Source organism: Strix aluco, chromosome Z, assembly GCF_031877795.1.
Source record: "Strix aluco isolate bStrAlu1 chromosome Z, bStrAlu1.hap1, whole genome shotgun sequence".
Lineage (NCBI taxonomy): Eukaryota > Metazoa > Chordata > Aves > Strigiformes > Strigidae > Strix > Strix aluco.
Genome location: NC_133971.1, coordinates 80157017 through 80172528, shown reverse-complemented (window position 1 = coordinate 80172528; position 15512 = coordinate 80157017). Strand labels below are relative to the sequence as shown.

The 15512-nt window shown below is 35.9% G+C and overlaps 1 protein-coding gene across 1 annotated transcript in view; it reads left to right on the top strand.

The window, feature by feature from the left end:
• Window positions 1–15512, top strand: part of HCN1 (hyperpolarization activated cyclic nucleotide gated potassium channel 1) — a 207816-nt gene that overhangs the window by 142445 nt on the left and 49859 nt on the right. Inside the window, exon 5 of the mRNA XM_074813024.1 lies at window positions 15005–15151. Within this exon, the coding sequence (XP_074669125.1) occupies window positions 15005–15151 (147 nt within the window). The remainder of the gene's footprint in view (window positions 1–15004; window positions 15152–15512) is intronic.

Here is a 15512-nt window from a genome sequence, read left to right as displayed (position 1 = left end):
GTGTGTTGCTTTCTCTATAGGGGATGCACTACTGTTCTCCTGGGAAAGTTTCCCTAGAATTTCATGACCATCACACAAAAATTCGTGGTCTAAATGACATGTCTCTTGAAGACTGAAAAGGGGTCTGGTGATCTTTTATTTATCTATTGCATGTCTATAAAAACAAGTCCCTCACAAAACAAAACAAAAATTCTTTTAACCAGAACCAAACACTTTGCACTGCCCACCTAGAAGGACCCTTCTCGGCTGGGCTGCACAGATGCCAGGTCGACTTCACCACACGTCCTGCACTGCAGTGTTTCAGTGGGATGCCATTGTCAGTGCTGGTAGTGGTGTTTAGAGTACTAGTTCAGAATAAAAGTGGATTTAGATTATCAGTTGCATGTGTGAAACAGTAGCCATTGGAGGCTGTCATAATCACAGCCAGTGGTACTACAGTGCAAGTATCTTCTCTTGCCATGGAATCAAAGACTCCTTTATTCTACTCTAAAACTAAGGTAAATTTTGCTAAAATTTCAGACACTGAGCAGAGTTCTCCTAAAAGTACTGAAGATGGGAAGAACTAGATATGTATTTTACAAATATGATTTCTGTTAAGTCAAAGATAATGTAAGTAATCCTTAGGTCTTTTTAATTTACAACTGTTTGTAGAATTTTTTAAGAACTCTTTGCTAGTCTTTCTCCACTTTCACATTTTTTTCATAGCATCTTACAGATGTTTTGCCCATGTCTCCAAAGTTCCCTATATTTCTCCTTCTTGTTATGGAAGAAGGAAAAAAGGAAACTAAAAGCATTATTTGACTGAAGTTCCATTATTTCTCTTTGGCAATTACTGTTTTGTGACTTTACCTTTGGTTGAACTGAGCTATATTGAAAAAAAACACTTTCCCTGAGTGTTTCTGCAGAAATGATGAGCATAGAAGTACAATATCATCATTTGTTTGAGAGTTAAATCTCCATAGAGATGTGGGAAGTAATCTGCTATTACTCAGAACTTTTAGTCTATTTTTTAAAAAACTCAGACTTACTTTTTATATGAGATTTGATGCATTTGGATGATTGAATCGTTGATGCATTGAACTGTTTCTTCACAACCAGAAATATCACAAGGATTGTTAGTCTATTTGTTTGAAGAAAGCTTTAAATTGCCATAAAATATGTTCTTTATGAAATGTTCTCCATTGGCTTTTCTATCCCTGATAGGCTCTCTAACTCTCTTATTTCTCATTTTTATTATAATTAAAGAGTTATCTTTAACTCTTATTAATATTTAGTAAGTTTTTTCTGTACCTAGTGAATAAGTTCCATAATTCTGGAATACAAGAGGATAGATATATCCCGTCACTCACAGGCATTCCTCTAGAACTGTCAGGTCTATAATGATGCTTTTCAAGGGAGTACAAAAGGTTGCTTGGAGTATTACTTTACTGCCATGGCTGTCATTTATCAAAGAAGCTTCCAGATGCCATAAATTCATTTCCCTAAGGATTTCTCTGAAGTGTTTATAGTTGAAGAATAGATACAGACAAGGTAAGGAGAAAAAGAAGATAAAATTACAGATATTTTCTAAGAATGAATGAAACACAATGGCTGGGAACATGAAGAAGAGGAACAGTTTGTCAGATTGTTGCAGTTGGTGCAGAAGGCCCAGAATAGGGAATATTGTCTGTTAACCTCAGTGATTCAGGTGAAGCTGGAGACTAACAGTCTGACAAACAATTCTAGGCTATCTAAAAGAAAATTATAAACTCCAAGTCTCCTTTATAAGTGGAAGAGCTCTTTGCATCATGCAGTAACAAGCTGTATACTCAAATAAAATATACAAGAAAGTTTCAGACTGTATATGTTAAACAATAGATCATAAAGTAATAATAGTATTAATGAGGTTACCTGCTCAGAGCAGAGGTTTTCTGGTCTCGTCTAAGCTCCTGTGGTTCTTAAAAACTTCTTAGTACAGCAGCTGTCTCACACTGACTCAGGTGTTTACATGTGAAATGCCTGCAAGGAGGTGAATTAATTGCGGCCGATGGCCCTGTGCAGATTTTTCTTTCCCACAAATAGCATCTGCATGAGATGAGTCTTTGTCAGTGTTTACCACCACCTTGATTCTGTGTAAGTGATCATAATTTATTGGAAAAGCAAGGTGAAATGTGATCATCTGCACTGCTGTCTCTATCCCTATGAACAACAAGAGAACTTTCTGTCTCTCTCTACCTTGATATGTGTGTATTAGGCAAAGCACAAAAGACACAGAGATGCCCAGCCTAGAATAACCATTTCCTCATTAGGACACTGCTGAGACATGAGGGAAGGCCAGATTCAGGTCTCTGATCAGAGGTCAAGAAAAGCAATACATTCAATAACTGAGCAACTAGACCATCTTTGTTTACTGAAGAGTCTCTTTGTCTCTCCCTTTAGCTTTGGACAGACCTTGCTATGCATGATAAATTTGCTGTCATGCAAGTGTCACTGAAATGGATCCGTTTAAAAAAAAAGTTATCTTTGATGAATTGGCACTTTCCCCTAATTAATTCAAAAAGATCTGGCAAGCCATAACTAGGTCTTATCGGAGCCAGAGTTTCCAGGATCAGCAGCTGTATTGTGCCAGTGTTTCTGTCTTGCTCGTGCTGGTGCTGCTAGTAGCATAGCTGTTGGCACAACACCAAGCAGATGTAACCATTATGGTGCTAGTAAAACTTTTTTTTTATTCTTTTCATTACAATTATTAAACAATAGGTATAAAGTTACATAATTTCAAGCTAATTATACCTTTTTCTGTATTACTTTTCTAAACTACTACTTCAAATTGCTTCTTGAAATAAGTGGATTTCCTGTGGGCAAGATGCTAAGAACTAAGCACACCCATTTAGCTAAAGGCATTGTAGTATATGCCAAACTTAGCATTATGCAGTGTTTCTGTATTGCAGTATCAATGGGGTGAGGTGAAGCTCATGACACAGAAACCACTGCTTCTGACAGGCAGACCCAATGTGCATCTCTAAAAAAATTTCATTCAAATTAAAATAGGTGACTGACACTTGTCACCCTGTGTTCAGAGTCAGCATCAAAAATTACTGGAGTGTGCATTCAGTGGCTAGGAACAGATGTCCCTATCACAGGTCCTTGAGCTGCACAAACTGATGCTCATGCCTAGAACTGAACTGAAGGAGTGACCAAGCAGAGACGAGCTGATTTCCCTCACCCCCCACTTCCTCCAGAGTGCATATGGGGACTAACACTCCTTCTGCCTCCTCTCCCTCCACTCTGGGCACTTCTTTCAATGTATATTCTCTTTTATTGGCACAGACAAATTGAAAAGAAAAAAGTGGAATCCAGAGCATTCAAAAGATAAGGAAAATTGTACAAGGTGACTGGATAGGTATTAAATTTCACTTCAAAACTAGCAACTGTAAGGAGACCATTACAGCATATCTGACATTTTTAAAAAAGCTATCATCTGTACAGTATTTTTCTCATTAAAAAAGAAATTCATCCTGCCTTAGACTCGATACAGTTTCACCTATAGTAGCATGGAGAAGAGATGCTTTTCTTTTCATGCCTCAGGGCTTTGTTGTTTCATTAAATCAGACTTCTGTCATTGCCTCTGTGAAGAGAGGATCTGAGCCTGGATTTCATGCTCCTTCCCTTCCCTCCCCTTTTTAAAACAGTAAAAAGCAAATTTGCACAAGATAAAGGACAGACTAAGAAAACAAATCCTATTCAGAAAATTCCCTATAACTTAATTAATTTCTCAGTTAGACTAATTGAAAAGAACAATAATAAGAGATTGTGTATTTTGTGGCAATTGAAAGGAAATGTTTAATTACTGCGTGTAAGTAAAATGACAGCTTAAAGCATTCTTGCAAGCAACAGTACTCTTTGGGGGGTAATTAGTGAAAACTAGATGGTAAACAGATGATAGCTTTTAGGCTAAACAAATCACTTCAGTTCCATCTCATGATGAAGAACTATAAAAGTGAATCTATCATACCATTCAGTAGGAAACTTACTTTTTATTTTAATCTATGGTTGATTATAAACAGTTTTTTTCTTTCTGTGAAAATATCTGTGTGTTAAGCAGAGTAGCAATGAAGAAGGCAGATTATAGAAATATTTCAGGATTTGTAGCAAATTCAGCCATTCAGCAACTATAGGATGGACTTTATATGAGCTTATTACTTTGCTGCTACCAAAATAGGATAACCAAGTGGTTGATTTCAGCAGGTTCACTGTTTGGTGTCTTTTCTGAGCACAACCAGGTATCTGGTTATTTGAGAACCATCTGTGCTTACTCATTTTTGGTATACATGGTTATCATCACAGATAATCATCCTATGAGTAAATGTTAATGTTAGTGCTAACTTCAAGTTTGACCAAATATTCGGTTAGAGATTGTCCTTTGGTGCCTTGACGTTCAGATCAAAATTTCAGCTGGTCGTGAAATAACCTGCCATTGTAGGCCAGAGGACTATACATAAATAAGAGGTGTTTGTGAAAGGGAACTCATTCCTTTTTCCAGTGTGGTTAAGGGGAACACATACAAGAGAGGGACAGGGGTTTGAGTCTTGTCCCCATTTGAAACATGGAGATATTTCAACATGCAAAATCTTTCTTTCTTTTTCTAATAATCCCAGTCAAAGCTAGGATGAAAAGGATTTTAAAAGGATGAACTGTACAACCACCAGACATACAGGAACACTTGCAAGGGGCACAGCAATGTTTCTTGATTCCTGGTTGAATTTCCAGTGTAGAAAGTCCCCTTTAGCCAAGCACATGGAAACTGGCTGCAGCTCTCTAGTGAGTATGAAGCAGGAGTTTAAAGAGATTATTTTTAATATTAGAACAGAATCAATGAGTCCACTCCTATGCAGATGAAAAAACTGTTGCCATATGAAGAGAATGAGCACCACAAATAGCAAATACATAGTAGCAGGTAATGAAGATAATGTTTTTAAATGTTGGGTGAGACTGAGTAGAAGTTGAGTTTAAACACTTTAGGAATAATTATCCAGAATTCTTTATAGCTTGGGAAGGTGTTTTTTGATATCCCTCTACTTTCTGTCCTCCAGTAATCTAAAAACTGTTCAGGTCCTCAGCCAAGGGCAGCAAGTAAAAGCTCAGACCTATGCTGTGTTTGCCGAACATGAGGGCCTTGCAGTACTGAGAAATACACGTTCGTGAGGTAGGATTCCCTTACTGTAGAAGAGAGCTGATCGGTGATCATGTTCTCCACTCTATTCTATCTGTCAGTAGCTGAAGCTCCAGGCTAGGGGCACCAGCACCACTAATATCGGTCAGTGTCAGGTTAATGGTTGGACTGGATGATCTTCAAGGTCTTTTCCAACCTAGATGATTCTGTGATTCTGTGATTCTGTAATACAGAGCAGCAGACTCAGTATATTACTGTTTGGTTCTGTAACTGCGAATCTAAACAAACAGTTGGTGAATGGATTGTATGACTGACGATGACTGCAGAGAAGAGATAATAACTTTGGGGACCTTTTATCACCCAGCTGACACATTCATTAAATAGCACTGTTTGCAGTCTGAGATGGAAAAGATGCATGTAACAGTATCCTGCAGTATTGACATGTCCTGCCCTGACTTCCACAGTCAAACAATGGATGGTTCAAAAATAGGGCTTCCCTATCCTTTTTGAGCAGGAATACTGGTTTTACCTCATTTACATCACTGTGTGTCAGGAGCAATGCTTACAGCTGGTGACAGGTTAAGGAGTTAAAGAAAGAAAAATACCAGGTTCTTGGAATAAATGTGACAAGAGAAAATTGAATCTAAAGTCTGTTAAATAGCCATTAATAAATATAAGCTATACAATTCTTCTCATTCCTTTCCCATTAATCTGTAATTTAGTGTCTTTTATTATTATTTTAACATAGAACCCACTTGTGAAGCTAGACTGGAAGTTCTTGAAAAAGGAAAAAAATTGTAGCCCACTGTCTATGTTATTCACATTCTTCCCAGGAGAATCGAGCCTCAGGGATTTTTTTCAGACATTATTTTTATTTATACAGATTAGATTATTCATTCAGCAAGCAGAAGCAATATCATGTGATATTTAGACATACAAACCATGCAGCTCAGCTAGTGAGATGGAACTATTGAATACCAGGTTAAGAGGTAATTTTAAAAGCTTGTAAACAATCTATTATCTAATTTCTCAAATGATTGAGTGAAATAAGTAAATTAATATGTTATTTCTTATAAGAGAGAGATATCATAAAAAGGGGGAAATTTGCCATATGAAATTACACATTTTTGAGGGGGGAGACACGGCATATAATTCGTACATACCATTTTAATAGTATTGCATAATAGAATATATGGAATTTATTGAAACAGTTTATAAAGTGTTTTAGCAAAGTGGCTGCTTTAAAATACACAATGTTTTCATTCAAAATAACATCTTTAAATGGAAGTTATGTATTTTCATTATGTTGTCATTCCACATAATTTTGTAGATCTTATCAGTTTAATCTTAAAAAGTATATTTTGCAGAAAGATTGTTTTTTAAAAGTGATGTTTCTCATTTTTCACAAGGAGAGAATCTGTTCCCCTTTATATTCTTTCAGTACTCATTCACTGCACATGCAGTTATCCTTCTGCTGCAGAATGAAATCTCAACAGATGAAATATAGATATATTGCTTAAAAATTAATTGCTTTTGAATTTTTTGTCACATGAAACTTCAATTTGCATTTTTAAAATTCCTTCATTAATGGACTTTGAGTGATAAGTTGACATTCAGCTGAATACCAAATTTAAGCATAGTAGACATTACAGATATTTCTGTGAACTGTAAACCAGAATGTTATTTTGATATGTTTAATTTTTAAGTGGGAATTGAAGTTTCTTGAATATTTAACAGTTTGTGTAATTCTATGATTATTTGCTTTCAGGTTCACTTATGCATTTTAGTAATTTTGAGAAAGAGGCAATAAAACCTCTCAATATGGCGAAGCCTCTCCCCAGCTGCGATTCTTTGCAAATGTGTGATCATTGTTCAGTTCTGTCCCTGTCCATACAGCTCTTGTTATCTCCAGAGCTATGTATTAGCACTGCTTGAGGGGGAGGTGGGTATTTTTAATAAGAAACACACTTTCCACAAAACAAAATTTTCTACCTAAACCATTAACCTTTCCACACTCCAAGAAAATGATAGCCATTTTCCATGTAAAAAAAAAAAACAAACTACCAAACCCCAAAAATCATCAAACTGCATAATTTTGTTTTAGCTTAAAACATTTTACATTTTTTTTGGATATGTTAACTGCATTTTCTTAAACTGTATTTGCTTAAACAACCATTGCAAATGCCATCCCTCCTGTTCCGTATCTCAGGATCCCTGTTGAACATCCCGTCTTTTCTTGAAAGGTTGTCTTCTGTCTGGTACCTCCTGCAGAGAAGTGAGTGGCCTAAAACTCCATGAGTAAGCAAAATGTCAAACTGAGACAACACTGTTTAGATGCTTTGAAACAATTCCCTCTCTGCCCTCCCCCCCACTCCCCAAACTATTTCAGAAAGTTTTTCACCCTTTCCTTCATTAGGAAAAAAAAAAAAAAACCAAACCAACAAAAACCCAAAAATTCTGTAGCTAGAAAATAAAATTTTCTGCCCAGCAAAATGAAGGACAAGAGGAGAGGCAAAGCTCCTCAGTTCCTTCAGCTCGTTTCAAGGCTTACAGCACAATAGCACAGAGAAAAAGGATTTTGACATCAGTGATGCCTGCTTGTATTTTGTAGAAAATGCAGGAATTACAGTTGAACTCCTGAGGTGTAAACCCAGTGAACTTTCACGGGGATTAAAAAACACTGGAAAAATGTTTTGTAACAGTGTAAACTGTGTGTTTATAGAAACACTTTACCAAGAAAAAGCTATTTGAATAATATGAAAATATTTGGGCCTTTTTGTTCAACACTTACTTGAAAAACCTATTAAGAGGAGCTGGTTTTGAAATGCCATATGCTCTGCCAGGTAAGATAACTTACAGTCACCTGAATCATGGGTCTAGTTACTACTAAAAAGTTAGACTGGGGAGAAATTTTTTAATTATATTGCCTTGTTAGAATGAAATCCTTTATATGTCAGTCAGTTCTGTAGTTCAGTGCATTTTGTCAGTTGTTATTCAGTGATGTATTGGCATACTAACTACCTTTCTCTTATAGTGATTCAGGGAGAACCTCATTTATGGCCCTTCCAATGCAGTGCACCCACCTGCTTTTTTTCATAAGGAATCTGAAACACAAATATAAAATCCTCACCTGGCTTTTGATAACTAAAGATTCATCAGTGTCTCTCTGTAGCATTCACTTTCTTCTTTTGATAACCAAATTTATTACATTTCTTCAAGTCTAAAATTTTAGATGCATATTTATAGAGACAAATGATTGAACTTGAAAGTAATCCTTTAGTATTTTCCTGTTGCATCAGATGCTATATATATATGTATCACAAGTGAAAGGTTCATATTTTAGAATACTTAAATAAATTATTTTAAAGTACATGGTTACAGTTGATGTTTAGCTAATTGGTCAGTGCTAGTCATTTAGACCTCCCCTAGGGGCAATGGAGAGAGAGAGATAAGGATGACAAAGGCGAGTTTATTCCATCTAAGCAAGACATGAATTTGAGAATGAGATTAATTGCCCCTTGTTATCTGTCTCTGGTTCTGAGAGTGAGAGTCAGGATAACTGGTTTAAATTAGACACTTGACTTTTAGAAAGCTGAAATAAGGTATCGCACTAATAACTTTCCAATCTTTGTGTCAGTTTACAGTTTACATTGTACATTTTACAGTAGTTTACATTTTACAAAGTTTACATCTTTCTTTAGCACAGAAAGAAAGCAGTCTTAATTTTATAATTCTAAAAGTTTCTGTTCAAAGTCCAGTTTTGCTGATAGTCAAGTTTGCTGCCTTTTGATTTACTTGATTTTTGGAAGTAGTAGTATATGAAAATTCACAAAGATTAAAATCATTTGAGTATTAGCATGTATAAGAAGTTTCTGGTATCTCTTCCATGTGACACCTGCTATGTAGACTAATGTGTCATCTGCACAGAACTGGTTTGCTTTAGGGTATGCAGATCTCATCCTGCTCTCACAAGCAAAGCTGGTGTAAGACAGCAATTTGCTTTCACATGTACTACTGCCAGGCCTTGGCTCAGTTTGGTTGTGAGCCCATTGTGAGTTTTCCAGATACCAAGCTGGAGCAAGTCTACTAGAAAAATACCTAAAGGCATGATATTGTCACTATGCTTGCATAATACCTTCAGAAGCGTGCTGATGAGTTCAATTATGGTATGCTTAGGATGGTATAAAGCTTCAGATGCTAATATTATAGAAAGATCAAGATACTTTATAGAAAGAATGAGTTGAATTTTGAGAGGCGAAGTAATAGGAATAGGATGAAATTCAGAAATTCAAAATTCAAGGACTCAGGTACTAGCGCAAGCTCTGCTATAAACTGGAAGATGAGGAGCACAGCAATTGCCAGTGGCAAGAAGAAAATGAAGAATCTGAGTGATGAACCCTCTCATAAAATAACTGCAAGCAACCATTTTAATGCATCTTGGTTTTCCACTAGATGGGAAAGAAATAATAGTATGAACTATGAATCAGTGAGACTTCCTCTAAAATCTTATGTACAGCTCTAGTAATTGCATTTGGAGAAAGATGAACTCAAACTAGAATGGATGAAAAAGAAGAGGGCCAGTATGTTGTCTTCTGAGCAAAAAGTAGAGTAGACTTCTTGGACATGGTTACTACGAGATGTGAGTCCCATTTATAAACACTTCAGAGAGAAATACCAAGGGACAGGAGCTTTTGGAGCTGGTAGATAATTTTGTACTAAGTATTAGTTGATTTAAACTACATCTGCATACATTTAGACTGAAATTTAAAATAAGGTTCAGAACTGTATATAAGACCAATGATCTTCTTGAAACCATATCCTTAAAGGATTGATGGAGAGAGAAAGTCTAACTGTTTCTGAGATGGCTTGATTTGTTTGTAAGGAGTTATCAATAGGAGTTAAAAATCGGTGTAATTATTTAAAGTGAAAACTATCTCCATTTCTAAGCATTACTGATATCTGTGGTACCCACAGAGAAAATACTTTTCAAAATTAATTTGGACAAAATAGTGGTTTATTACACAAAATGATGTGAGATTTTGCAGTAGCAGGGGAATGAATTCAGTAACTCAGGGGGCCTTTTTTTTCCTAATGTAGTTTAGAAACCATGAAGAATTGTGATGGTTCTTTGCTTGATGTTCATTATTTAGAAAGGCTTCATCTTGACCACATTGCTTCCTCTCACCTTTCTTCTCCTTCTCAGTGACTTAAATCTCCTGCATATTACAAGCTGCTTAGATTCTTCTTTTATACATGGCAGGACCTCATATGATCAGTGTCATACTACTCACCTTTTGCTGGAGGAACACACTAGCAGAATTTTGCTACGTACAAGGAGCCCATGAATAAGATTATGGCTGAAACAAGAAATAGTTATTACTGGATGGTACTTTGCAGTAAAAATCTATGAAATATTACTTAACTTTAAAATCCACTGAGCTCTAGACTATTTCAGCAGTTTTGTTTATTTGTGTAGCATTTACGGGCATTTTAATTTCAGTGATAATAAAAAAATATAAAACACTGGGATAGAAATTACTGAAATTATGGCAGTGCAATATATAAATCACACTCTACTTGTTTTAGGACAAACAATTGAATATTCATCTTAAAAAACAGGTGTGGAGTGGTCAGCAACACAGTATTTCTTCCATTCAGTGAAATATTGAATAGACCAGGAATACATAGTTGTAACAGGTATGAAAAACAGCATCAGCGTTCAAAAATAGTTTACTTTTATGAAAATATAAGACAACATGTAATTAATTTGAGAGAGATAAAAATTAAAATACAAAAAGAATATATTCTTTGTACAGGCCAAAACAAGTGTAGATAGTATAGAAACACAGAAGGATACAAAAATAGGTATTTGTACCGATAATAAAAACATTTTAAAATGCATCAAGTAGGATCAGAAGGCTTGTGATCTCCATATTTCAGAGTATAAGCCAGCCAGGGAAGGAAAGTAAGTTGGCAATCTTTTTATTTAATTGCAGTCAGTTACATCATTATGTATTAAGACATTTTTTAAAGCTGTCTGAAAGCATTTGATTACCAGGGTTTTATGGAAATAAGCTCATACTTGTGTGTAGTAACATTAGACAAAACAATGTTCTCATTTTAAAAAGTTTATCTTAGCTTTCCTTTGTCTTGCCATGTTTTCATCCAGCACAGGCTCTGCTGAATAACCTGGATGTCTTTTCGTTCTCTCTTCAGAACCCTGAGATTGGAGTTAGTTTGCCATTGCCTTTAGAGGCCTCCGACATCCCTTTAGATGTTCACATGTGGAGACTCTTACTAGTTGTCCCTGGAAAATCAAGTGCTCCTTGGTGCAGGACAGGAGCAAGGATGGAAAGGCAATTTTAAATTGAAAAAGAGTGTAGTCTGCTGCTTCTCATGTGGCATAAGAAAAGCCAAAATAATAAAAATAATAATAAAAAAAACTAAAGTCAGTTTTGAAGGAACTTGCTGTGGCATTCACAGATGTAAGAAAAGCACCAGAGGTGCTTTTGTGAATGTGGTATTGTGTCTCTTTTCTGAATAAACCAAAGAAAACAAGAAAAAAACGACCAAACAATCAAAACCCCAAGCAAAATGAAATTTTCAGTCTAGAGGGAAAAGATATGGGATACAGTGTGATGAGAAGACTCATTAGAGAGATATTATTCCACTCACATATGAAGATGCAGGTTCAAGTGTCAGGTCTGATGGATGACTCAGGATCAGTTACAGCTCTTTTAAATATGATTAAAATACAAAGTTTTGACAAAATTTAACTTCACTGACAATTTTATCAATTTCACATGTAAAATAATACTTAGAAAAATTAGGGGAAGAAGCTACTGAATTTTTGTATTTATTTAGGGATTCACAGTGCTAATGAGAATTTTTAAATGTTTTTTGACATGTGATTTTTTTCCCAGAAAACAGTCCAGTTCTCTTTAAGTTATTTGCATTTTTTCATGAGTGAAAAAAAAAAAAAAGCCAACAAAAATCAGTGTAATTATTTAAAGTGAAAACTATCTCCATTTCTAAGCATTACTGATATCTGTGGTACCCACAGAGAAAATACTTTTCAAAATTAATTTGGACAAAATAGTAGTTTATTACAGAAAATGAACAAGACCATATTAAGTTTGCTCTCTTTGTATCTTCATTGTAGCACATTTTTTTGCAACTGGCATGTGACACACCACAGTGACAACTAATCTGGAAAACCCTCAATATTGCCGATAACATATAGCAGGCTGAAAAAATGAACTTGCTTTTCTGAGAAATAAAAAAGCAATCTTTACTTGGACTGAGTTAGTGAAAGGTATCAGTTGCTGAAGAAACGAATAAGTTAAAAGTTTTGACGGAACACTTCACATGAATGCTATAAACAAATGTGAAGAATAGAGTAGTAGTAGCATGAATGAGTCAAAATCACACTGAGAAAGATTAGGAAAAGATTTATTACAGGGTGATAGTGATAGTATACTGTATACACACAGGGTCAGATATTTTGACATGGGAAGAGACCTTGATAGTATTTTAGATGGGTAGATATTTCTGGGAATTTTAACCTCCTTTCTGGAACTTTAACTTCCTTGTTGTAGATTTTTTTAAAGAAAATGTTGCTATTCCTATTATTCTATGTGTCATTAATTTGGAAACATTTTGAGACATACCAGTGATAAGCACTACATTCCTACTAGTTTTATTTTTTTTGTTTCCCTCAATTCTCATGTGTAAGCATAAACCCTGGTAGAGAAGAGAACTCATTTGTGTGGGAGAAAGCACCTATTCAAGTAACAGCACTAATGGAAAGGAGCGGTGTAAATCGCTGGCAAAGCAAATTGATTTTAGCATGAATGTTCTCTTCTTCAAGGTTATTCTGGTATAAAAGTCCTTAGCAGCTCTCTTGCATTATACATTTCAGTTAATGTATATTTTTTATTAGCAAGCATTACTCTTTATTAGTGTTGCTCAAGCATATTTGTATGCAAATAACGTTGGGTTGAGGGTGCAGCCTCTGTGCTAGAGAGCATAGTGAAGTCCTTTCCCTGTCCGTGTATGCTACGGCACATGACGTGTTGCATATCCTTACATGAGGCCATGGCAGTGGAGGGCTGGACACAGACACAAAGGGGACATTGTGCAGTGCAGCATCTCCTCCCTGGCTTTGCTGCAGAAAAGCTGGAGCACTGCGTGGCAGCTGGGACTGTGTGACCACCTTGGTGAAATACATACAGCACTGGGCGATCTTCTCCCTTCCCTCTAAATAAATCTGTGTCTAGATTAGCTGTAACTGATTAGTAGGGTAATTTTAGAAGCAATACTTTGTTTATGGTAGAGTATATCTGTCTTCTGGTGACTCAGAACTCTGATTCAAACCCACAGTGTAGGGATAAATTTCTCCATATCAGAACAGAAACCAATAATGAGCATGCAAATTTAAGTCTCACTTCTAAAGAATGGGGGTGAAGAATTCTTGCTTCAGAGGTGCAAAATAGCTTGTAGAGAGGTTAAATCAGACTTACATATTCATCATACATTGTTGAATACTCCTATGCAAAAATACTATCCTCTTATTTGTGGAATGCATGTTGTACACGTGGCCTCATGTAATCTTTTGCCCCTTTACAAAGCAAAAACTAATTTAAATTCCAGAGGATGGAGCAGCCTTCAATTATACAAGTTAAAGGATATGTGCTGCAGTTTGTAAGGAGTGCGGGTACATTATAATTCATTTAATTGCTCTACAGAGATGCTGATCCTAATTAAGACTTCATTAGCTTTTTCATTGAAAACAGTTAAAATTGCCTAATTAAGCGTGAAAAAATGAATAAAAAATTAAATTAAGACTCTTTACATAAGTAAACCAAGCTCCTGCCAAGTTGTAACTCACCTATAAGCCTGGGAGGGGTTTTATCCTTCTGTGTCTCAGTGCCTTATCCTCTTCAGCTGAGACAATATGGGAGGTATGAGGGGCAGAAGTCTTGGTCAGGGGGTCCTTGTCCATTTGCTGTTTAGGCAACTTCTCCATTTTGTGGGTCTCGCATGTATCATACAGTTTAGTACAATACAACTCTGAGTATGTTAGTTTGGGACGGTTTTTTTCTGAAAATTATGCTATCCAAAAAGGCTTCTGAAGAAGGGAAGCAAACAATACAGAAGACAGGACAGAAGACTAATAGCAACAAGGAAACCAAATGCACAAGGTAAATGAAGTGAGGTCCTCTGAGTCTCCTGGGTCCTGGCATCTCTCTCTTGCCCCACTATTTCCTGATGCCATGCCTGTTTTTCCAGTTCACTTCTCTCTTCATTCCTCCTGAGTAATACTTTCTACTTCATTATCTCCATAGATTTTAGCTTTGTTCTTCAGTCACTTTATAAGCATACACATTAATGTGTTGTATATTAATACAGCATAGACAGTTTCTGAAATTCCACACCTTAAACTCTCTCCAAATGCAGCACTAGAGACATAGATCAACACTGTGTACAGTTTCCCTGTCTGCTGCATGGAATGAGGTAAAAATTATATTGATGTACTTTCATAACTTCTGTATAGCTTGGAATTTAGAGAACACATGAAAAGGGTGAGGTTTGGCTTCTAAAACTTAAATATTGATGTGGATATTAGCACTGCCACTAAAGGCATTTTCTGTAATTTATAGTTGTGCTGTCACGTGAGTAATACTAAATTAACTAATATTCATGTGAGGTTTCTCTGACATATGAATAAAATGTTATCTTTATAAAATACATAAAGCTTAAGTGGATACTTGAATGAATTTTCATTTTCTAGGTGCCTTTAGAGAGTAAAAAAGTGGGGTTTTTTTCTGATTCTTCCTTTTATTGTCCTGACAGTACAAACAAGTGGAACAGTACATGTCTTTCCACAAGTTACCTGCTGAAATGCGCCAGAAGATCCATGATTACTATGAGCACCGCTACCAAGGCAAGATCTTTGATGAAGAAAACATTCTGAATGAGCTCAATGATCCACTCAGGGAGGTAAGATTAAAATATATGGGTAGTTCTTCATGGTACAGAAAACATTGATGTCTTTGCTGTTTCTGTGTTGAAATGTTCTTTCTGATTCTGTTATATAACATTTAATCTCATTTGACCTAGTCAATGAATGAGCAGAAGTATGAATTTTATATTAAATTGACACAAAGAAATAAGCAGATTTACACTCTGTTCTGTAGCAGTCTGTCAGAGTCCCTGCCACCCAAGGATGTCAAAGAGTAAAACCCTGTCCTTATTTGTTGAGAGAAACTCATGGTATTCTGCCGTTCTTTAAAATAGAGAGGAGCTGGACTAGAAGGATCCTGGATGAAAGGTTTTTTCTGCTCTCCCCACTTGCTAACTA